Here is a 22,407-nt window from a genome sequence, read left to right as displayed (position 1 = left end):
GTGCAATAGATGGATTCAGAAGCTTCATAATCTGCGCGTCCTACTGCAGTCGAAGACGTGTATTTCCGGTCAAGGAACTGCTCATATGACACTATACAATTACGGGTGAGAGTTAGCTCGATTTTGACATCTGCGGCGACGTGATGGTCGTGAATTTCTTCGCAAGAAGCATCGGTAATTTCGGTGGACCTGGTCAGTTCTATCTTCTTTGGCGGTGCTTGATTCGAGTATGCACGGCGAGCATAATGATTGCTAAATGCACCTGTGTGACATCTACTCCGTAATGCCGGGTTTTTTTTACTTCTGAAATGAAACGTAGAATCCTGGGCATCACGTTCACGCTTTGTGAGGCCGCGGCAGGCACGCGTCGCTGACTAATGCATTTCCTCAGCACATCCTCGTCAATCGTCTCCTCTGCAGTTACATCAACAATCGATCTCATACCATCAAAGCAATGGCTGAACACCCATCTTTCACGCTCGCTGGGCTCCGTAAGCAAGCCATGGCACAGGAGATCTCGTGATCGTAACATTGACAATCGTTGCAGTTTCGGTTGGCGGAACGGCCGGATACCTCCGCACACGCTCAACACCATCCCTCGTTGCAGGTCTCGTGCTCGGCGCCTCATACGGATACGCTGGTAGGTACCCTCCAAACAGAGAGCACTGCACAACTTCATTGACTTTGCTCCAGGCTATCGAATCAAAGAAAACAAGGATTATGGTACAGAGCTTGCGCTAGGAAACAGCCTCGTTTTGCTCGGATCAGCTGTCCCAAGAATTATTAAGACAGGAGGTCGAGCGCCCGTGCCGATAGCACTTGGCGCTACAGGCTTACTTGCTACCTACTATTACCAGAAGAAGGTGCGAGAGTTCAGGTACGGTGTATGAGGACTGCTGCCACCATGTCATTTGTATAATAGTGTACTATAACTCTGTTTGGGCAGTCGAGGTTAGGATCGACTCAGCAGACGCATAAACAAAAGCGCAACCCCTCTCAAAGCTCCGTTCCCCGCTGAGACAGACAGCCTTGCTCCATGCTTTCATCTGGTGCTCGCCGACCACCATCGGAGCCAGCTCCGAAGCGCACTAATCGAGCCAATCTGAGGCGCCTCTTTCTCGTAGCTGGAGCCTCAACTCCCTCCCTATTGCGGGAAGAATTGCGGCTAGATCGTGTTGCTCATTTGCCGATATGCTTAGTGCCGAAGCGAGCCACGTTTTCGAGTGGGGCATTGAGGGTTGAGGCCTCTGGTCGCAATGTACCGTAGATCGACGAACCATAGATGCTGCGGGGTAGACCCTTGGTAAAGCCGGGAAGCTTGAACATGAGACATTTCACATAGAAAGAAGCCAAGAAGCCACGACTGGATCGAGGGACGACTTCGGGAGCGGCGATGATACGATCAGGTGTAGGCGTGTAGTAGGACGCAATTGCACGCACAGGGCGCTTGGATTCGCTACAATTTTTTTGATCGATGATATTCACCAGGACCTCGAGTCATGATTTATATGGGGCGCAACATAGAGTTTTGGCTACAGCTTCGGTACCTGCATCGGTCGGTGGGAGCGGCTCGCATTGATGCCCGAGCGTAATTTCAAGAAGATATGAGCAGACACATCGTTCACACATCACCTCTGCCCAAAGCGTATAGTGTGCAAAGATATGGGCTCGATGAGAAGTGCACAGGAGATCTTCTCCTAACCTGACAACGCTAATGTGGTCGGAAGACAAGATCGAGTCGCTCCATTCATCGATCATCGGCTACGCTTGCCAACTCGGGCTCTGTCGGCTAGAGGAACATGTTGACAGGAAGCTACGATTTGCTTTCCGCAAAATCTGACGCATTGGGCCTCGGCTCCTTTTCCATGGTAGTGCAAAAATGTGGACCGGGGCTAGCAAATGGTCTGCGCTATGCCCTGCATCGGGGGCACACTACCGAGCTCTTCAGCCCTATGTCCTAGATTATAAGGCTACATGGCATCCATAGCATACAAAGCTACTCATTTAATAGGAGCTGTTCTCCGTCGCCCCATTTTGTAGTCACTCGTTACACATCCAGCAAAACGACCATGGGCATTGGACATCGCGCTGACGAGCTCATCCAGGTATGTCCGACAACTGACCAGCTCATGCTTATCTAACCTGTATGGATAGATCGTGGGGTTCTTCGTCTCTATAGCGTGGATAGCTACAGCATTGCGACTCTACGTGCGGGTGTTTCTCATCAGAGCTTTCGGCTGGGACGATGGATGGATGCTCTTCGCTCAGCTCATGCACACTATGAACGCTACGTGCGCTATCGGCGGTGCCCTGACAGGCACTGGCAGACTTACAAAGGATCTCAAACCTGATGGTATGATGATGGCATTAAGAGTACGTTGAAGCTCTCTCGAAGCCACTGGCGACGAGCCTCTACTAACACTTGTTCCCAGTTCTGGTGGATTTGTTACTTCTCATACTGCCTTTGCATGATTGGTGCCAAAGTCTCTGTTGGCTTGTCACTCCTCCGTTACACGCCAACGACCCAGAAAATGTTTCGCATAATCACCCACGCCGTCATCTACACCAGCGTCGTAATGGGTCTAATCTACGGCCTCCTCGCAACATTTCAGTGCAAACCTGTTCAGTTCTTCTGGACCAGAGCACTTGGAGAGAAAGGGACATGCATCAGCATGGACATCATCATAGCTTTCACATATGTGATGTCCGCTATCTTCGCAGTCTGCGACTTTACCTTCGCGATCCTCCCGGTCTTCCTGATCAAAGGCCTAAATATGAGCCGGAATCAGAAGTTCGCTCTCATTCCTATTCTGAGCATGGCATGCGTGTAAGTACTCTGGACCCCCATGTCTCTAACTGCCGCTGATACCTTTGACAGTGCAAGCTCAGCCGTGATCGTCCGCCTAGCCTACGTCCCAACCTTTAGGGACCCCGAATTTCTCTACGCAACCGTACCCATCGCCATATGGTCCGAGATAGAGATGAGTCTAGCTATCACTGCTGGCTCGCTACCTACCTTACGCCCACTGTACCGAGTCGCCGCCAGTAAGTTCAGCTGGAAGACAAGCTTTTTCAGCGCACGCAGATCTGGCCATGTCTCCAGAGCAACTCTCACGATTGGTGGTACTGCAATTAGCAGGAAGGAGACTGGTTACATTTCTTGCTCAGAGTCGGAGCGCAAGATCGTCAACGTGGAGAGCGAGGAATTTGCCCTTGAGGACCAGAGTCCCATAACGGAGCCCAGGTTCATGGGTGGTATTACCAAAGCCACCCATGTCCAGGTCGACTTTGAGGATGACCACAAGGTTTGAAACCTTCGTATGGGTCCGAAGGTCACACAAGAAGTGATGATGGATATGCCATTAGTAATGATAGTCTCTACCTGTGCGAAAACTGCCCAGCTATCCCCCACATATTGGCTCTTCGCCTGGCAAGCGAGAAGCTGAGCATGTTGACTCTGTTGGAGTTGTAAGTCTGTCTCACAGGAAGTCGACAGGAGTATGCCGGAATGCGATCTACCAGTCAGTATGCAGAAGCATGCCATAAGACGCTATAAACTGCGACTGATCCGAGAGCTTGAACGACGGAGATAAGGGGGACTGATTCCACGTTCAGTGAGCTCGTTGCCGCGGGAACGATTCACTCAGACAATTTGTGTACCTTGTGTCAGTACCTGACTGACTCACACTGTCGAAAGCATATCGTGCAAACGGAATAGGCAAGCATACTAGTGTCGCTGTACTCCCGCATCTTTCCCTCGCACTCTGTATCTACACCTACCAACTGCGTTCTTAATTCGAAACTATGGCACGGTCACCCCAGCCACCTCGACACCAAGGCAATAAGAGCAAGGGTGTCCATGAGCCACGCCCTACACAGCTTTCGGACGACTGGAAACAACAAGCGGTAAGTTCCTCGATAGCTTGTTGCCAGACAAGAAGATACTAGTGTGGGTGGTTAGCAACAAGCGCACAACTTGCATACTGCACTGTCCAGGAAGCTTTCTGCAGCGGACCATCATCACCGCTGTTAAAGGACAACTCGTGTCTTAGAACAACGAATGCGATAAGCTACAAGAGCAGCTTGTCTTGCAGGCACGACATTGCGAACATCTGTAGGAGCTTGTGGCGGACGCGCATGTTGAGAAAAAAGTGCTGCGCGAATCTGCTACAAGATTGCAGTTGGAATTCGAGGATGTTCGGAACGACCTGGCATCTGAGAGCGCGGAGTGCAAGCGACTCCAGGAGATGACGGCCAAATTATGAGTCGGAAATCAGCTGTTGGGCGTTTCCGCCTCTTGGCTCTAACACGAGCGTGAAGCGAGCCGCGTTGATCTCGAGTCATCAAGACAGGAGACCACTCAGTTGCGGGACACCATTTCTCGTCTTGAAGCTAATCAATAACTCAAGCGAGTCGGATCGCCAAACTCCAGCGACGGCTCGCCGACGAGAAGGCCAAAGCCAAGCAGGGCCAAGACGTGTTGAGGCAGGTTCTCAAGATCAAGAAGCATTGGTCGAGCATGGCTAAAACGATTAGTAGTGTTAGAAACGGCAAGGTGCATGAAGGTACAAGGGATGGTCCTATAAAGTTGGACGGTTGAGACAACTGAGAAACCCCTTCAAGTATGCTTGTGAGAATGAACTCAGAAGAGCTGTACAGCTTGCTCAGAGGAGACAAGGAGGGGCCCTGTCAGGCGCTGTTCGCTAATTTGTATTCAAGAGCGCTCTACATGATGTTTTTCTCTTGATGCTGAAACGTCGAGCCCCATGGAGCAACTCAGAAAACAATGGTGAAGGTGGAGGCGTTTGCCCGGGGCCAGACCGGCGGAAAAGTTAATTCAGTACTTGCGAATTTGATCATCTTCAATCTCACTCTCCTTGCTTTCGCTTGGAAAGCAAACGAATCAGTCTACTGAGCGTTTGCAGCACTTTCTGGGTTTCTTGTCTCATAATTGTCCAGATACTGTCACCATTTCCACTTCATTTCCTACAGTTCCACTTCGCGACTTTTCACATCCAAGTAGCGACCCCTCAATGGCTAGAACAAAGCAGGTGGCGCGCATTGGTGCACGCGGAGGACTGCCTGAGACTGTCAGGCCACCACCTATCAACAGGAATTCTCCACGAGAGCGCCTCAAAATTGCGGTAAGCGAGCCAGCAAATTCATTTCGCAGCAAAGTGTTGATACGCATGTATAGAAACAGATTTCTCAAACCTCACACAACAACGAATTGAAGATGCATGGTCACTGCGAACAGCTAATCAACAGGGTTGAGACTCTGAAGGGCGGCTGCGAGAGGACCATCCCGGGTCAACGTTCAAGTGGTAATAGATGTGCAGCTATTCCTTACTGGTACAATTTGCAGATGGCAAATCTGAACTCGACTGTGTAACGGCTGCATATATGTTACTAGTGTTATGATACTCTTACAGTACCTACGCCACCCTTTTCCTTGCCTGTGCCATGGTGGCCTTTCCTGCCCTGCTCTCGTTCGGGCGCCCGATCTCATATGAGATCCACTCTCCGACCTCTGACAACTTCTCGATATCAACCCCGGTCTTCAAGCCCAAGCTGTGGAAGCAGTGGACCAAATCTTCGCTAGCAACGTTTCCTGTCGCACCAGGGCTAAAGGGGCAGCCGCCGAGACCGGCAACCGCGGAGTCAAATGTGCGAATACCATGCTCAAGCGAGACAAGAGAGTTGACCAATGCCTGTCCATATGTGTCGTGGAAATGCAGGGCCAGGTCACTCTTCTCAATACCAGCTGCACTGAGCGTCTTGAGGAGCTCCGCAGTCTTCGGCGCGGTCCCCATGCCCGTGGTGTCAGCTACTGATATCTCATCTGCGCCCATCTCCAAAAGGCTCACGGCGAGTTCGGCAACTTTGTGCGGGTTGACATTTGGTCCTTCATAGGGGCAGCCGAGAGCGACTGAAATGTAGGCCCGTACGTTGAGACCGGCTTCCTTCGCTCGTGCCATAATGGGCTCGAATCTCTGCAGAGATTCTGCTATCGAACAGTTTGTGTTCTTCTGGGTAAACGTCTCAGTCGCAGCAGTGAATATGGAAATTTCGTGAATGTTCGCTCCCGCGCCAGATGCCGCATCGCCGCCAGGGGATGGCGGAGGTGTAGGGTATTCGTTATTTCCCCCCGCCTTAGCTTGCCATATAGACAGGAAATTGTCCAGGCCTTTGACGTTCGGAAGGAGCCATTGGTACGTGATGGGATGTGAAGCTGCGGGCGGGGTCTTGAGAATATGTTCGAGGATTTGGGACGAATTTGCCATCTATTCAGATTGTGTCAGCTCCTCTAAACTTCGAGTGCTGCTACGCCGGCAGGTAGAGAGCGCGCAACTGTAAGGAAGGCACGACGACGTAGGAATGCTCTTACCTGCGGTGTCCATTTGGGCGATACGAAGGATCCAGCTTCAATTGTTTTCAATCCAGTCTGGGCCAGCTTGTTGATAAGCTCGATCTTGGTAGCGACTGGTATGCTCTGCTTCTCGTTCTGTAACCCGTCGCGTGGGCCGACCTCCACGATGCGCACGAAGTCGGATGCAGTTGTTGCATATCTTCGCCGCAGCGGGTATCGCGCAGCCAAACGCGCAGTGCGTAAGCAAGCAAATCTCGAAGACATGTTTGGGTTTTGCAGTCAAAGTGAACGGAGCTGGGGGAACGTGAGGTGGTGTGCGCTTGCGCGGTTAGGCGCGGGGATTGGTTTGCGGGGAGGATGCGCCTCGGCTTGATCGCTTGGGCCGCATTCTGTCCTATGCTTCGGTTTCCTTTGCTATGGCTCACCGCTTGACAGTTGCACCAGCATGCCATGAAGGTCCGAATGCATGAGTAGAGTTGCTGTATGATGCTCAGGGAAATTTAGCTGTCGTCTTAATGCCTGCGCGAGGTTCTTCCCAGTTTTTCCTTCAAGAACTCTTCCCAGACATCCTCGGAAGCTCCCAGCATGTTTCCAACACCCTCGATAATGTTCACTTTGGAGCCTTCGCCTTCGGGTACATATTGGACCAGCATGATCCGTGCTGATGCTGTCACGTTCCCTTCCGCAAGCTTCTCAAAAACTTCTCCAAGCTTGCTTCCAAGACCAGAGATGAGGTCGAAGGGGAAGTCATCAGTCCACCATCCCACCACGTTAACACAAAGCGTGAACCCCTCCGACTTGTGCTGCGTGCGCATAGGCTCAAGCAGTCTGTCGATCTGGATCGACTGTGCCACATGTATGTAGTCGCTCAGGTCGATACGGGCTGTAAGGGCACGCAACTTGCAGTCGGCAGGAGTGACACCCGCGCCGAAGACGTCCGTGGTCATGAATTTGGGGAGGTCTTGTAAGTCGAGCGCTTCGAGGAGCCACTTGCTACCGGTACGTATACCTCCAGGGAACCACAAGGGCCTCTCAATTGATTGGCCGATTCCAAGGTCTGCGCCACGGTTTTCGTAGTACCACTGGACTAATTCGGCAGCAACTGGAACATCGAGCGAGCGAATACCCGTACATAACTCATCGTAGGGAGTATGTGTAGTGCGGCCGAGTAGTAGTGAGGGGTACCACACGCGGAGCCATTCGCACATGGTGTCTTCTTGGGCCCAGAAATGCATGTATGCCAAATCGCGGAGCTCTCGAGGAAGCTTCTGGCACATCATCTTTGCGTCGATACGCTCACTGTACCGTTTTTAGCTTCGGTCTCTGTCCCTCTACCCTCGAGTACGCACTATTGCATCGGATCGTCTTTCATGGCTGGACTAGCGGGCGACAGCGTGAATGACAACTGAGTTGCCGTCGTTGCGAAGTTATATGTAAGTGTAAGTGCGTCGTTTGTCGTTGATTGCGCTTGATCAACCTCAGGGGTTGTTTGCAAGGTCACTGGCAGGTGGAGTGTGAGTGAGAGTCGCTTGCCAGATTAGTGAAGACATTAACACCTTTCCGGTTAGCCGAGAAGCTGCCATACGGCCTACAAGGGCAACGTTGGAGTTCTTTCACCAGGTTGAAGACCAACGACATACTGAAGCACTTACTATCCTAACATCTGACACGTTCTGCGCATGGATATAACGAGTCGCTTCACTGCACATGTATGCGCCTATCGAATAGTTCTATGCGAGACTGATGGAACGACATACTTTGTCCAATCTTCGATTCCCAAGGATAAGCAACAATAATTTTGCTAGTGGCGGAAAGATAAGGCCAGTGAGTGTGAGCTGTCCTTGGAGAACGGCTTAACAAGAGCATTTTAACTGTGGCGCAGATAATGCCATGGTCGGTCAGGCTCACGGTCACAGCACATCCAAATTAAACGGGCGCTCGCCATTCCAGGTCTGGAGGCTCATCTTCCTGTTTTGAACTTGTTGAAGAATGCAGCACAAATATAGGGTCCGCACGTAGATTCCTCTTCGCCAACACTTGTTGGGCGCGTATCGTATTATTCTTCAGTTTGAAACACGCACTTGAGAAATGCAGATGTCTAAGACTATATCTAGAGACTGTTGCTAGAATGTTCTCTATAAAGGCTCTATGAGCGCACAGAAGTGTTTCGCACAGCCAATCTGGGACCTGAGGTCTCACAATCCCAGTGTCTTGTCATGAACTCCTGTAGAATATCAGGATATAAATTGGCTACATTCCCATTATAACTTGGGACAATCCAAGATAATTGTCATAGAATTCAAACCCCTCCTGAAAAATACTAATACCAAAGTCTACAAGTCAATATATCCCCCCTTGCTTTGTCAATTACACCACCGAGTCAACCATCATCATGGCCAAGAAGAAGTACCGAAGAAGAGGGAACCGAAGAACAAGGACCCGGACTATGTATGTACTTATAAGCTGCTGTGAAAGTGTACAATACTGATCCTTTAGGATCTCTACAAGGCGAACGCTACGACTGGCAGTCTTGGAAGGCTCGCACTTAACAGCAATTAGGCCCAGGATCCCAAGTACTATCACCATGGCTTGACGGCTCATGCATCGTCTCGCGCGAATGACGAGACTTATCAGGCCGATTCCTTCCCTCAGCCTTCATCTGGCACCCAGAACAAGTCAAAAGCGAAGCCTTCAGCATCATCTTTAGCCACGACACAGAAGAAGCCCCCCGATCAATCCAACCAACCCTAAGTCGTAGATTCTCGAGATATCCCCTCTACCTGGGGTTGAAAAACACTGGTTCTGAACCTAGTCAGCTTCACAGTATTCTAGAACAAGTGCAAGGTGGGGAAATGAGGAGGCAGATCATTAAACTTCTGGCGGCTAGCTCCTGCTCGGTCTTGGGTTATTCCTGGATATGGAGGGTCTTTGTCGAACCCTCTCTTTCTAAGGTTCATTTGTCACGCCCAGTTGAAGTTAAGTCTCATTACGCATGGAGAGAAATACATATTGCCGTTACCGCACATGCATCTCATCTGCATAAATGTTGGTCGCTATATGGAAGTGGCTATGTCGGATGAACAAAGCAGGCCCAGTGCGTCATCAGACTGAGTGACGAAAATCGTAGATGTGTGTCAGAGTAAATCGCGAACAATTTGCTGATTGCACACTGAATAGCTTTGCATTGGCCTGCAGCATCACCGGGAAGAGAAAGGCTAAGTTCTGCGAGGGGGTCTGAAGTTTGTTCATTTGGCACAGGCTTGAAGACGTCGATGATTATTGACCGCGCGTTATGTATGCATTCGACGGTCCCTTCAGGTCTGGCAAGGGAGAAAAGAAACACAACCGGAAGGCGTGTGCTCTCAATAGAAATTAGAGGTGGACGCGTTGCCCCTATCTGCTCATAGAGCACGACCGCAAGGTATATACAGAGAATAATCGAAAAGATGGTGTAGGGAATGTAGACGTAAAGCGACTAGGAGCTTAGTTCTCAACGCGACAGAGCTTGCCATTCTCATTCGGCAACCCATCAACGCTTTCAACCTTCCACCTCTCACTTCCCACGCTTGTGGTAGCAAAGAAGACATCATGAGGATCTAGCTTGGCCTTGATCTCAAGCAGACGCGGGTATTTATCGCCCCAGAACGCTTGTCCAAAGTTTGGTTCCAGACGATCCGCTTCAGCGAGATACGACCCAGCACCAGGGCTGATGTCTCTCCAGCGCTGCATGTCACCTCTCTGGAATTCTTGTCGAGCTTTCAGCGTTTCGGCCGCGGTGCCGTTGGGGTTCCATCGCACGGCTTGCTGAGCGAAGAGTATGTTTTCACGCCATGCTGGGTTCACAGCGTTGTCAGAATTCGCTGGATCAACGGCCTTGATGTTGAAGTGTACTTGCACACGGTTGTTCTCGCTCGATTGGCGCAAGTTTTGGAAGAGTTCATCGCGCTTTTCCTTAGTTTCGAAGTTGCAGCGAGGGAACATGCGAGAGGCAGTCGTTGCATTGATTTTGCCAACAGTTTCGAGCGGGAAGGAGCTTCGCCAGGCTTCGTAGTAGGAGTTGAAATGAGTGATGTTGGGGTTGACATTGATGCCGAGTTCCTCCAAGCGGGTGAGCCAGGGTTGGAGCAGGGCCTGGGTTTCCTCAAGCGTTTTGTTTGGGGCGAAGAAAGGGGACATGCCGAAGCTGAAGATGCCGGTCCAGACGTTGGGGATAAGCGTCCAGTATGCGTAAGTGCCAGCATCAGCATTGGGAATGAAGTAATCGACGTAATCGCGGATCGCGGCCCAGAATGTCTCGTTGCCGACCTTTTCGGAGGTGAACGAGAAGCGCGATGCCGTCGTGGGGAAATCGGGGTGAGCTTTGACTGTTACTGAAGTCGCAATACCAAACGTTGAGCCACCCCCACCGCGCATTGCCCAGAAAAGTTCAGTATTAGATGTAGAGTTCGCTGTAACGTAGTCGCCATCTGCGGTGACAACTTCCATCGAGAGAACCTGGTCTGCACCTGTGCCGTAACTAGGCCATATTAGTGAAATCGACTCTGAGGGATAGGCATCGGACTCACAGGGAAGTGAGTGGCGAGTGACCGCCACCCTGGATATATCCTCCAAAGATACCGACAGTCTCGCCCTCGCCGCCGACAACGGAGTGTCCCTTCTCGTGAGCAGCCTTGTAGATCTCAAAAGCTTGCACACCGACTCCAGCCTTGAAAGCCGGTCCCGAATAGCCAGTTTTTGCGTCTACATACTCTTCGATATACTCAATATCCTTGAAGTAACGTGTCCAGATGCTCAGCGCGTCCTTGCCACCAGACCTCCCTGATTTCTTTTAGGTATACTCTTTTTAGTGAAGGGTCTACTTACCCAAGAAATCATGCCCGGTGTTCTTGACGACCAATCTGACTCCAGTGTTCCGGGCAAAATTGACTCCCATCTGAACATGTTCCGGCTTTGTTGCGTTGATGACATACATCGGAAAACCGCCCCTGGTGCAGTTGGAAGAGTCGAATATGTTTGGTGGAAGACATGTCATGCCTTGCGCCACGGGACTCATCATTTCAACAGCGTTGTCGAAGTGTGAGTAAGATTCGTTCCAGTGGGCGGTCACCTTGACGCATTCCTCTGCATCATAAAGCGGTCCGTTGTAACAGACCGAGGCCAAAGGTTCTGGTCGGTCTAGCAAGCGATTGTCTACCAGCTTGTTTAGATTGGCCCAGGCCTCATCTGAAGGCCAATTTTGGTCGCCCGGATAGACTTTGCATCTCGACGAGGTATTGTTCGGCGCTGTCTTTGAGAGAAAAAGACTGCCGACATCCCAACTGGCAGGCGAAATAATGGGAGTTGCGATTGCTGAGGTTGCAAGGAGGGCCAAAAGCCTCGCGGGTTTCGAACCATTGCCTTGTTGTCGACCCATTGTGAGAGTTTCGTGTCCCTATCTCGAATGACGAGCCTCAGCGAAAGGAGTGAATGCTGCCGGCAGTCTACCCTTTGAAATTGTCGAGGAACACCCAGGTAATATCCTCTGCAAAGGAGCAGGTGGATGCAACGGGAAGATCCTCGACGTCTAGCAAAGGCAGCGGAAGAGCTGATCGCAGCACGTTGTACGGCGTCAATGAACCGACGTGACTCGGTGCAGTCAATGCGGGCCAATGCGCTCCCTGTCCGCATCTCTTCAATTTGACGATCTTTTCTACAAACAGCCCCATTTCAGCCCAAGTGGCCAAAGCACTCGTTCTCCCGAAAGGGGCGACCCGGCGCGAGTGGCATTAGAGGAAGATAATCACCGTGGATGCATGCAACCCCGCTTGAGGCGTTTGTAGAGGCGTCGAGCAGCCGCACTACAGCGGTGTGGACTAGAAGCCTGCGAGGCACAGCTGCCACCGCGGGTTACGCTCGGAGGTTTGTACGTTTACTATCTGCTACCGGTAAGCGCGCGGACTCGGCAGCGTACGCGTGCCGCGGTGGAAAACATCGCGCGTGGCGTTTCACCATAATGACAGAAGGAGAAAACTTGGTCCTGAGCCGCTAAGAGCATGCGCTAGCCATCTTTGTCATGGGCATAAACTCAATGGGGCGTAACGACTCAGGAACCGTGTCGCGGGTTCTTCCCCGACGTCAGATCAACACATTTCAGTTCCCATTTCAGAAACGATACGAGCGGGACGTGCCTGCTGCTTCGTGCCGAGATGGCATCAGCTGCCGCACGCTACCTCCAGGCACACTTGTGTTAAAGAATCGAGGCCCTCAGGTGCCGAAGATGGAGCATGTCACATTTGTCGTCTAGTTAGACTTCCTCCGACATATCAGTAGATCGTAAAAGACCTTCAGCCGGGAACTGCATATGCATAACATCTCAATGTGAGTACCAAACACAAACATGCTGGATACTATGAAGCCTGTCCTAATTCCATCTACAGTTGCGAATTTCCAGCGCCTTCCCTTTGACATGGGTGCGGATCGTCAAGCAGGAGCTCTCGCAGTGACGTGCGTCTTCCCAATTCTCGCTGCGATATTCGTTGGTGCGAGGACGTTTTCTCGCTATTTGGGGCAGAACTTTGGGTGGGATGACTGGCTCATACACCTCTCGTTACTTTTGCTCCTAGGGCAAACACTCACCATCTACGAGTGTAAGCGTCGCGGCCTCTGACTGCAAGTCCGGTCACTGATATTGACCAGACATCATCGTGAGCCACACTGGCTATCGCACGAGCGAGGTACCCAAACAGACCCTGGAGCAACTCGTCCACGCGAGGAAATGGAGTTTCGCTGTGCAGATGTTCTACCACCCTATGATGGGTGCGATCCGCGCCTCGATCATCATGTTTCTTTTCCGCGTGAAGGACCAACGATGGCATATTCGGTGGGCACTGCATGTTGTCTGTAAGGATGCATCACCATCTCATACCTCCCGGCTCGCTCACTGACCCGCAAAACAGTCTGGATGAACGTCGGCTATTTCACCTCAACTACTCTTGTCAACATCTTTCAGTGCGATCCAATCAGATACGCTTATCTTCAACCACTAATGGACCACACGGACGCTGATGGCAACAAGGTCGCTGGGGGCAAGTGCATCAACAGTCTCCAGTTCATCATGTCCAGCTGCGCCCTCAGTATCTTCATGGACCTCATCATCATGCCTATTCCCACCGCCATGGTGTGGAACCTCCAAATGAAACGCAAAACAAAGATGGCGGTTGTCGCCGTTATGAGCATGGGTTGGATTGCAACCATCGGATCCGTCGCCAGACTGATAGTTTACTACTACCGCTATGCTCCCAACACGGACCGGGCCTACAACATCGGCGTTGTATCCTCTGTCACTGAGCCCTCGATCGCCATAATTGCCGCTTGCGCCCCAGCCCTCCGCCGCCTCCTCACCTACATGCTACCACGCTACTTCTCCGACGGCGGAACCTACCCCACCTACCACTACGAGACGAACAATGCAACATACGCAAACACGCGACCGAGGCGGTCGGGCAGCTTGACACACGCTGTAGACAAAAACACGGACATGGACATGGTGGTCAGGGAGGATGGGCGAGAAGAGGACGAGGAGATGGTGTATGGATTGTCCGAGTTGCGGGGGAAAGAGAGTAGGGAACCGATGCGAATGCAGCGAACGCAGAGCGTGAGGACAGGTGTGAGCGATGGAACCGGGCAGCCGTACAGCGTGAACGCGACGCAGCCTTTCGATGTGCTTGATCATCGGCAGTAGCGACTTTTTTCTGAGATACCCACATGCAGCGTCCTGCATGATAGCTTATTCAATCGAGTAACGATTTATGATCCCTCCTTCCTTCTCGGCTTGCGTTTGCTCGCCAGCTCCAACATCAGCCATTGTTCAGCTCCCACTGCCGCTTTTTCCGCCGGTGGCAAGTTGACCACGCCTCAATCAATTGATGGCGTAGCGTTCTAAGACGCATTGCCCCTCTTCGGGCAGCAGCCCTAAAGTCTATTGCGCCGCTCCTCGTCTGGCGTACACGCCATCGAGCCGCTTGTCTCTAGCCTACCCGCAATGACAGCCGCGGTCACGGTCTACCGAGCGAATGAAGCGGTGCGTCACTAGCGCAACGGCACTTCTCAACCGCCCCCCATCGTTCCCGCGATATTTCGACGCCCTTGGTCGCGTGTATCTCGCAGTGTGCGCAGGCGGTTGGCACCAGCCGATGCTGTGGAGCCGGAGATGAGGAGATGCACATGCAAGTCATATCACGCCCACGTGGCGATCACGGTCGTGAATGCCAATTTATAGCTTGCATATCCAGGTTCTAGGATTCTCCTGACGCGAGGTTGCACCCGACGACCTGCCTGTATGCGGTTGCGAAGGGTATACCCTGCGAGGAGTCGTTCTTGCGGCTTTAGAGCCGGCAGGGTTCTCTGCAGTCGCATTTTGGGAACGCGAGATCTGTCCTCACAAATCGACTTCTGATCAAACAAGTTCAACGTCTTTCATGGTGTTAACACCTTCGCTAAGGTGGCTCTCGTAGTTCAGATAGCTGTGGCGATGTCGTAATAGTACCCCCCGCATGCATGTACGTAACACACTTGTATCTAGACCATTACCGAGAGACTGAGTAAACAGCATATAGTGTGGTGCGTCAGCCAAAAGTATATTGCAGTGTTTTGCCCTGACAGCTGAGCAAGCCTGTATCCACCAATCACCAAAAGTTGTAATTTGTCTAATCCAACGGTACATGTGGGGTGACCGGAGAATTATCTCGTCGTAGAAAGGTTCGTCACGATCTAGGGTTCTGCCAAACTCCTCAGCTGCCCCCACGGAACGTGTGTGACGAGCAGAGAAGCCTTGCAGATAGAGAAACATCAGCGCCTCCAGCCACGGGAAGCCGAGGCACAACCAGCGTGGTACAGCGAGAAGAATGTGACCCTGCCACGTGGGAGATGTGAAACAGCCGTCCGTGTCTTCCATTTCAGTGTTAGGAAATTGCACGAGGGGCGAGAAGTGTCAGCCTCTCAAACGACGGGGAAGCCGAGGCTTGGTTAAGTGGGGGATGGCGATAAGGTTGGGAGAGTGTTCCTTCGAGGTTCCGAGCTAGCTTGCTGAAAGTCTCATGAGGATGCGCCGAGCACGAGGCTGTTGTGAAATTTGTCATGCGACAGTTGGAGGAGGATATCGTGACAGAAGCAAGCAAAGTCGTGCCCAACGTCTTACACGCTTCGGGTACATTCTGCCGACTGTTGACTCCTGCTCAGTATCTCACCTACCAAAGAACTGGCCGGAGGTAAGCAGTCTAGATCATGGGCAGAAAGAGAAATGATGGCATGGCGTGGTACACAAGACAGCGCTTCTGTTCCAATATGACTACCCTTGAAGCGCCTGGGCAGTAAGTTCATGAAAGTGAAAATCGAAAACCCATTACTGATGGTGCGAATCTGAATTTATCTAGCCCATGGTATACAACATCAAATCCAACACACCATGTTATATGCCTTCAATTGCAAGCTTACCCCTTATCTCATGTACAGGGTAAAAATGTCTCCGTCTGCATTTACTTCTATCCAAGTATGCCCGTTACCGGGGCCAACAGCCGAACAAGGTGGTGTCAAAACTGTGCTACACAGGCAGCCCCTCGCCGCCATCCTCATCAACCTCCGCTCTACTAACAGCCCCATACACCCTCACTGGCACCATGACTTCGAAACTCTCCGCGGGCAGCCTCTCTGCCGCCGCTAATATGACGCCCCTGTCACCGCTTTCCACCTCCTCGAGTAGATCATCCCAGTACGCCTGCTCGCCATCCTCGTGCACAAGCCGAGGCGTGATGAATTCCACGCGAAGCTTCCATTCGAGACTTACGCCACTCGTGATGAACTCGGGTGTCGCGCTCGGAGGGATGGTGGGTGAGAAGGATAAGCGTTGCGCAAAGAGAGCGTTCTCGGAGAAGGAAGCGTGTACTTTGCGGGTGACGCGGTAGATGGACGCATTACTTCTTAATGCAATGGCTGGATCGACTTTCTCGCACGTCTCAAGCGACACGTGCATCGAGTAGCATGGAATATCAGCGTTTGTAAAATCGATGACCGCGGATACGGTCTCGCCCAGACGGTATGCTGGGCGCGCTAGCATGATAACGGCGACGCGGCGACCGCTGCGGGCGATTTCGAAGCGGTTCGCGGATTGATTTGCGGCACCAGTGAGGTTGCTGCGCATGATGGCCAGGTCAATGGCTTCTTTCATGGATTGAGGTTCATCGGGTAGGGAGGAGCGGCCCGGAATGGTTTCTGTGGGAGAGAGAAGGCCCATGGAAGAATTTTGCCGGGGACGATCAAGGAGATTGTCGACGTATTCTAAGAAGTCGTTGAAGTTGGCTGTGTCTTGGGTCGTTTGGGTGGAGGTCTTCTTGCTTGGGGAACCAGTTCTTGAATCAGGATCAACAGTGGAGGTTTTGGCTTGATCTCGGAGGATTATGTACGGGGACATGAGATCATGCCCTAATATCTCGCCCCGACCTGCTCTCCCTTAGTGACTACCTATATTTGTGCAAGGATATACATACTGTTCACGCTGCCGAAAACACGAAAGGGTATTTCGACATGCTTCACTTGCTGATCGCGTGCGGATCCCGGCCGTTGAGTACCGATAGTCAAGTGGTAGACTACTTTCATCGACCTTCCTTTGTGTGTAGGAGGCAAGCCCCGAGGTAATGTGAAACTGTAGGTATAGCTGCGGCTTTCGCCGGGAGCTAGTTGTAGGTCGACAAACAAAATGGACTGCGGGGTGGTGATCAAAGGAACGGTTTTCGAGCTTGCGAGCCCTCTCATTTCTCGGATGCTCGACGGCTCCGAAGCACCTAATAATCCTCCTATGGATTCTCCGATGTTCGACCAGCCAAGTGCGCCGAACAAGCCACTCTCGCGCTTTGTGCGTTCGACACCAACGACACCTCCTCCGCCTTGTCCACCCACAACTCCTTTTCTTTTGACCTCCTCAAACGGAGCTTGGTTGATCAACGAGCCATCCAAGGTGAAAGATCCCATGACTTGAGCATAGCCCATCATCAAAGCTTCAGGCTGCATCCTTTGGTTCGGCGGCACTAACTGCGATTGCCGGCGCTGGTGGAATACTCTCGGCAGAAGACGTGCGGTCTGCGGCACTATGTACTCGGATGCTAGCGTCTCAGTAGAGTTGTTGCTCTGGGAATAGAACTCTGCGCTACTCCTTGGTGTCCCATTCATACTGGAGCCAGACAGTATCCGCGCGATTGGAGAGAGGTTTTCTGTGGGTTGTTTAGACAGCGGTTCGACAGGCGCATCATGGGACGTTTCGCGTTGAAGAGGAGACCGCGCCCTGGCGCTCGTCTCCACGTCATTCGCAACGGGACGCTCTGGCGAGGGGTCGTTCGTCGGGGGGGACGCGGGGAATTTGAAGTTTTGCGAGAATGAGCCGGATGGCTTTCGCGGGCCGCTTCGGAGCGCCGGGGTGTTTGGGGCGGTGGCTGCGCCCGAGTGTGTTCGGACGGGTCGCGGCGGGAAAGAAGCGCTTGGGAAAGGCTCGTGGATCGTCGGCGGAGAGCCCCCACCGGAACGTGGAGAATAGTGGCTTCCGGAGCGGTGTCCGGGAGACGTGACTGTAGTACGATCAGCAGGTGACGGGAAGAAGGAAGAGCTATTGGTACCTGGGAAGGGACTTGGCCGGCCTGGCATCACCTGAAGGCTTGCGGACCGGCCATGGGCGCGCATCGGCCGCCGGGCTGCTGGAGCCGGGCGCTCGTGGCTGCCTTCTGTGGCTGCATCTGTGCCTAGGGATACTATCGAGAGCGACTTTCCGTGACCGTGTTTGTGTGCCGGCGTGGCGCTGCCGTTGTTGAAGGCTGCGCTGTACGGCTGGGGGGAGCGATTGCGGTCGCCAACCGAGGATGCCGTCTGCACCGACAGGGCCGGGCGGTGGCCGCGCAAATGCTGTGCTGGCCCGCCGAGAGACGTGAAGGAGGAATTGCGCGAGACGGAGGGGCGCGTCGACGAGTGCACGGGGGGCAGCTTGCGCTGGCGCTCCCCGCCCGGCGCAAAGCCATTCGCCTTTCGGATGGGCGACTTGTCGCGGCCTTCGGGCAGGGCTGTATTCTTGAAGGTGATTGTGCACTCAATGTCTTCGCCGGCGAATACGGTCGAGTTCTTCCATTGCACGAAGACGCGGATGTTCGAGGACATGATGGGGCGCGGTCGGGGACGCGGGCTGCAGAATGCGGGCAGCTCATCGGGAGTGCTGCTCCCGCGACATGGCTCCAGGCAGGCTCTGATCTGAAGGCGCCTGCAGTGAATTAGCTCCAAGGCCCGCGATGCACCTTCACAAGTGTTCAATGCTGCGACTATCGCTGTCCGGCGACGATGACGCCTCGGCAACAAGGTTAGTCCGTTTTCCGCCCCCGCATAAGGGCTAGCTCCACAACAGGGTCGAAGCTTGCCGTGGTCCGACTTCCACCTGCACTTCACTTCAGCGCATGCTCAGCATGTTACGCGTGTATGTTTTCTTGATGCCTTCGAAACACGCGTCTGTTGATTCCGATGGGCAATCATGTGACTTACCGCACGGGCGGAGTCCGTATCGTGTTCTACTGCGTATCATATCCCTGCAAAGAGGGTCTCCAGGGCTGCATATCCGTGTGCGCCTCGTCGACCTCTCAATTAGTGTGCGCAATACATATCTTGTTGCTGCATTCCTCCAGATCAACATCTTTTTTATCCCATATCCCACTCATTTCGACCAGTGGAGACTCACGGCTCTGAAAGGACGTTATGGAGTCGCTGACGTTCGAACTCGTTCACATTGACATGATTCGCCCTGATCTGGCGTTCCGCCTCGACGACAGGACGATCGACAAATTGAGCATGGGTGTGATGGCAACTGCATTGTGGCCCTTGAATCGGACCGATTGTGTTATATTGCACCTCACCGCTCCGAAGCAGACGTTGGCTCTGCAATACCACTCAATTGAAATGCCCGCTCACCAGACAAGAAGCATCCTCGAGAGTTCTTGTAAACATGAGGTCGATCGATGTGATCAAGTGTGCAGTGTGATGAGATGGAGCTAGTCCAAAAGAGTCAAGCGCAGATCCTCTACCCATGGATCCACCAGCAGCTCCTTCAATGATCTGCCACAGAACAGCTCGCCTTCTTCAATTGACACTCATCGCTCCACGCCTGATGACAGAAACCAACCTGTTTCTTGCATCTGTGTTTACGTCGTGGCGCCCTAACTTCCTTAGCTGCGCCACCATGCACGCGCTAATGACGTATGCTGATCATGACGATCAATGTTTCCCTCTCTGATATACCCAAACATCTGGACGCCGTCCGGATACTCACTCTTACTCACAATAACAAAACTCAAGAATGTCAGCCCAGCAAAAGAAATCCAGCGGTGCCGGAAAACAGAACCATATCCCGGATAATGAAATCAAACAGAATTCGGCCGTTTCGGCCTCTATGGCGCTTCAGGCCATGCAGAAGGCGTATGAGCTGAGACAAGCTGCGAATGCCGCGGGCGATCCAGATGCACGCGAAGAAATACTTGCTAAAGCTATCAACAAGGAGATTGAGGCTGAAAGCTTTGGGAAAGCTGCGAAATACACCCGTTCAGGCACTTTCCAAGGTCTCGCTGCCGGTGCAGGTTTAGGCGTCCAACCGGGCGTTACGATTGGAAAGTTGACAGGTGCGCTGGTCGGCGGAACAATTTCTGCGGTGACGGGGCTTCTCGGCGGTGGCATCGGTTCCGTCTACGGAGCTATGCATGGCCCGTTCTGGGACCTTGGTCAGATGGCCTCCCAGGGTGTACGAAGCATTGTTGGAGACTTCCCTAACTGGAAGTGTACTCCAGCACAGAAGAAGGCATTGGAAAAAATGGTCATGCAGACGAAAGAAACGCAGGCCCCCACACAAGAAGAATTGGAGAAGATGCAGTGTGATGACGGTGGAGCGATGCCAGAGACTTGGGCACAGTCCGCAAGAGACATGACAAGCTGGATGCCATCTATGCCCGGAATACCTTCAATGCCCAAAATGCCCAGCATGCCGTCAATGCCTTCGTGGGGTGGTGGACAGGACGACGCAAAAGGCCAGCCCCAGAAACAGCAGCCTCAGCAAAACACAGCACGCAAGGCACCATCAAAGCCCAAGCAAGCGTCAGGACCGAAGCAAGCGCCCAAGCCCAAAGAAGCGCCCAAGCCCAAAGAAGCGCCCACGCCAAAAGAAGCGCCCACGCCAAAAGAAGCGCCCACGCCAAAAGAAGCGCCCACGCCAAAAGAGGCTCCCAAACCCAAGGAGGCGCCCAAGCCTAAAGCACCCGCCCAAGCCAACCAAGCGCAGAAGCGCGACCCGCCCACGAGGTCTCAGCCTTCGGGCAAACCGGCAGCAGCAAGCAAACCAAACCCCACCGCTTCGGCCACAGAGAAGAAAAAGCCCCGGAAATTGAACAGTACCCCGAAGTCTAGCACGGATTCAGCACCTCAGAAGAAGAAGCCGAGGAAATTGGAAAGGAAGCCAGCAGCATAACGTGCTCGCTACGCTTTGTTCGGCGAAAAAGAGAATAGTTGAACACGAGCACTATGCTATGCGTCGTATAATGGTTGTATGATCACCAAATGGCCTGTTTGTTAAGTTTGCTTACTTGTCGAGCGTGGTTTAAGTCTCATCCTCAAGATTGTCACGATGTTCATGCGTTCAGCAGCGGAGCGTGCATCACACTTTGAGCGATTGTTTTGTCTGATCGTTTTGTACTTCTGAATTATATCCTTTGGCGCTTCGTCTTCATAGGTTATATTCCCTATATGTTTTGCAATACTATACGTTGTCGACGTCGGAGTCGATAAGTTCAGTTCGGCACTACTCGATCCGTGCATTCCCGTTACTTATCTCCTTTTTAATTTTATCAAGATGTGTATGACTGAGTGGCAATTCGGAGCAAAGGACTTGGTGCGTGCACGAATCTCGCACCGAATTCAGTTCGGTGACCAGCTCGGTCTCTCATTGAAAATTCCTGCAAGGAGCCAAGACTACTGAGGTATCTTTGTCTATGCCTTCTTAGGGTACGGCACGCCCGTTTTTCAAACTTTCTGTTAACAGAATGCTAAAGGCATTGATACTAAACACTGCATGATATCATGACGAGAGCTTTGCTGTAAATTTTGGTTTAAGTACAGCAAATGACCAATGCGCATCTATGCACAGAACCGGCGGCACTGGCTACATTGGCGGTGACCTCCTGTATCGACTATCTGCGTACGGCGCGCCCACATACAGCATCAGTTATCTAGGTCAAGATTACGAGAAGTCTAAGCAATCATCAAAGAGCTATCCGGGTGTCACTAGTCAACTGGGGGCCATCGCGGCCTTCGCTTGCAAACGAGATCCCTTATGTTGTAGCGAGAGAAGGCAGGTTAGCCCAGAATTGAATCAGAACCGACATTCAAGACACTTGACATGCTTTGATATCTGACATCGTATTTCCGGTATTGTACGTGATCTCTGATGTTCTCACCATGTTGTGCATTGTTTACTATGCTCCATGTCACAGATAAGAAATACCTTGAAAACGGGCTAGAGGCCAATGTAAAAATATGACTTCCAAGACACCTCAGAACGCTAAACCACGTACTGTAGTGATTTTTTCTAATCACTCGCAAAATTTACATGCTTTAATCTTCCTCTATCGCGATATCTTACAGAAAGCGTACCTATGTTACAAATGCTTTAGCACTTGCCCCATTGTAGTCGCGCATGACGATTACGTTGTGTTCAACCTACGAAACATACTTCTCCAAAATGAGCGGCCTCGCTAATAATCACTTGGTGTTTGTTCTCCGACCTTCCACGCTTGTAAAGCCTTGAGAGACGAACGCGTGTTAGGATGGTCCGGGCCTAAGACCTGTCGCTGCAGCCGGCAGCATTTTTCAAGTAAAGGAATAGCCTTGTTGTAGTGGCCCTGACCTTGAAGAGTGAACGCTAAATTGTTCATGCTGGTCAGCGTGGAAGGATGCTCGTCCCCAAGCACCCTCGAGCTCGTCTCCATCACCCGCAC

At 52.2% G+C, this 22,407-nt stretch overlaps 9 protein-coding genes across 9 annotated transcripts in view; 4 read left to right on the top strand and 5 right to left on the bottom strand.

Moving 5' to 3' along the window:
- Nucleotides 1–454: 454 nt before the first annotated feature.
- Nucleotides 455–890, top strand: CC84DRAFT_1094495 (uncharacterized protein; the record flags this gene model as incomplete). The annotated part of the gene is made up of 3 exons (XM_018174566.1): nucleotides 455–491; nucleotides 548–640; nucleotides 694–890. 3 exons carry the CDS (start codon nucleotides 455–457, stop codon nucleotides 888–890), a joined length of 327 nt encoding a protein of 108 aa, XP_018035374.1.
- A 1,179-nt stretch (nucleotides 891–2,069) lies between these two features.
- Nucleotides 2,070–3,311, top strand: CC84DRAFT_1218404 (uncharacterized protein; the record flags this gene model as incomplete). Its single annotated transcript, XM_018182991.1, has 4 exons — nucleotides 2,070–2,105; nucleotides 2,155–2,373; nucleotides 2,433–2,827; nucleotides 2,879–3,311. 4 exons carry the CDS (start codon nucleotides 2,070–2,072, stop codon nucleotides 3,309–3,311), a joined length of 1,083 nt encoding a protein of 360 aa, XP_018035373.1.
- Nucleotides 3,312–5,337: 2,026 nt separating this feature from the next.
- On the bottom strand, nucleotides 5,338–6,678 carry CC84DRAFT_1165356 (hydroxymethylglutaryl-CoA lyase). The gene is made up of 2 exons (XM_018178699.1): nucleotides 6,389–6,678; nucleotides 5,338–6,284 (listed from the first exon to the last, which is right to left on the bottom strand). The coding sequence occupies exons 1-2, from the start codon at nucleotides 6,632–6,634 to the stop codon at nucleotides 5,436–5,438; spliced, it is 1,095 nt and encodes a 364-aa protein (XP_018035372.1). The 5' UTR covers nucleotides 6,635–6,678; the 3' UTR covers nucleotides 5,338–5,435.
- A 204-nt stretch (nucleotides 6,679–6,882) lies between these two features.
- Nucleotides 6,883–7,667, bottom strand: CC84DRAFT_1260274 (uncharacterized protein; the record flags this gene model as incomplete). Its single annotated transcript, XM_018184982.1, has 1 exon — nucleotides 6,883–7,667. Exon 1 carries the CDS (start codon nucleotides 7,648–7,650, stop codon nucleotides 6,883–6,885), a length of 768 nt encoding a protein of 255 aa, XP_018035371.1. The 5' UTR covers nucleotides 7,651–7,667.
- A 2,186-nt stretch (nucleotides 7,668–9,853) lies between these two features.
- CC84DRAFT_1148087 (FAD binding domain-containing protein) lies at nucleotides 9,854–11,783 on the bottom strand (the record flags this gene model as incomplete). Its single annotated transcript, XM_018176618.1, has 3 exons — nucleotides 9,854–10,886; nucleotides 10,936–11,184; nucleotides 11,230–11,783. 3 exons carry the CDS (start codon nucleotides 11,781–11,783, stop codon nucleotides 9,854–9,856), a joined length of 1,836 nt encoding a protein of 611 aa, XP_018035370.1.
- Nucleotides 11,784–12,815: 1,032 nt separating this feature from the next.
- Nucleotides 12,816–14,090, top strand: CC84DRAFT_1094777 (uncharacterized protein; the record flags this gene model as incomplete). Its single annotated transcript, XM_018174582.1, has 3 exons — nucleotides 12,816–12,996; nucleotides 13,046–13,249; nucleotides 13,306–14,090. The coding sequence occupies 3 exons, from the start codon at nucleotides 12,816–12,818 to the stop codon at nucleotides 14,088–14,090; spliced, it is 1,170 nt and encodes a 389-aa protein (XP_018035369.1).
- A 1,534-nt stretch (nucleotides 14,091–15,624) lies between these two features.
- On the bottom strand, nucleotides 15,625–18,686 carry CC84DRAFT_817124 (Rgp1-domain-containing protein). Its single transcript, XM_018187525.1, has 3 exons — nucleotides 18,010–18,686; nucleotides 16,891–17,961; nucleotides 15,625–16,843 (listed from the first exon to the last, which is right to left on the bottom strand). The coding sequence occupies exons 1-3, from the start codon at nucleotides 18,539–18,541 to the stop codon at nucleotides 15,948–15,950; spliced, it is 2,499 nt and encodes an 832-aa protein (XP_018035368.1). The 5' UTR covers nucleotides 18,542–18,686; the 3' UTR covers nucleotides 15,625–15,947.
- A 1,038-nt stretch (nucleotides 18,687–19,724) lies between these two features.
- CC84DRAFT_1094691 (uncharacterized protein) lies at nucleotides 19,725–20,345 on the top strand (the record flags this gene model as incomplete). Its single annotated transcript, XM_018174575.1, has 1 exon — nucleotides 19,725–20,345. A coding segment is annotated over one exon (621 nt), but the record flags the coding sequence as incomplete, so codon positions are not given.
- A 1,661-nt stretch (nucleotides 20,346–22,006) lies between these two features.
- The window catches only part of CC84DRAFT_1165349 (uncharacterized protein), a 3,102-nt gene continuing 2,701 nt past the window's right edge, over nucleotides 22,007–22,407 (bottom strand). The window contains exon 4 of the mRNA XM_018178698.1: nucleotides 22,007–22,407. Coding sequence (XP_018035366.1) covers nucleotides 22,165–22,407 — 243 coding nt within the window. The 3' untranslated portion in view covers nucleotides 22,007–22,164.

This window comes from Paraphaeosphaeria sporulosa, assembly GCF_001642045.1.
Source record: "Paraphaeosphaeria sporulosa strain AP3s5-JAC2a unplaced genomic scaffold CC84scaffold_6, whole genome shotgun sequence".
Taxonomy (NCBI): Eukaryota; Fungi; Ascomycota; class Dothideomycetes; order Pleosporales; family Didymosphaeriaceae; genus Paraphaeosphaeria; species Paraphaeosphaeria sporulosa.
This window is presented reverse-complemented; position numbering and strand designations above follow the sequence as displayed.

Excerpts from the sequence above, each read along its gene's own strand:
- CC84DRAFT_1165356 (XM_018178699.1), bottom strand. The coding sequence starts at position 6,634 with ATGTCTTCGAGATTTGCTTGCTTACGCACTGCGCGTTTGGCTGCGCGA. Across the intron at positions 6,285-6,388 it reads CGCCCAAATGGACACCGCAG|ATGGCAAATTCGTCCCAAAT; the intron begins GTAAGAGCATTC and ends CAATCTGAATAG.
- CC84DRAFT_817124 (XM_018187525.1), bottom strand. The coding sequence starts at position 18,541 with ATGTCCTCGAACATCCGCGTCTTCGTGCAATGGAAGAACTCGACCGTA. Across the intron at positions 17,962-18,009 it reads CCGGCCAAGTCCCTTCCCAG|TCACGTCTCCCGGACACCGC; the intron begins GTACCAATAGCT and ends ATCGTACTACAG. Across the intron at positions 16,844-16,890 it reads TGTTTTCGGCAGCGTGAACA|GTCGGGGCGAGATATTAGGG; the intron begins GTATGTATATCC and ends AAGGGAGAGCAG.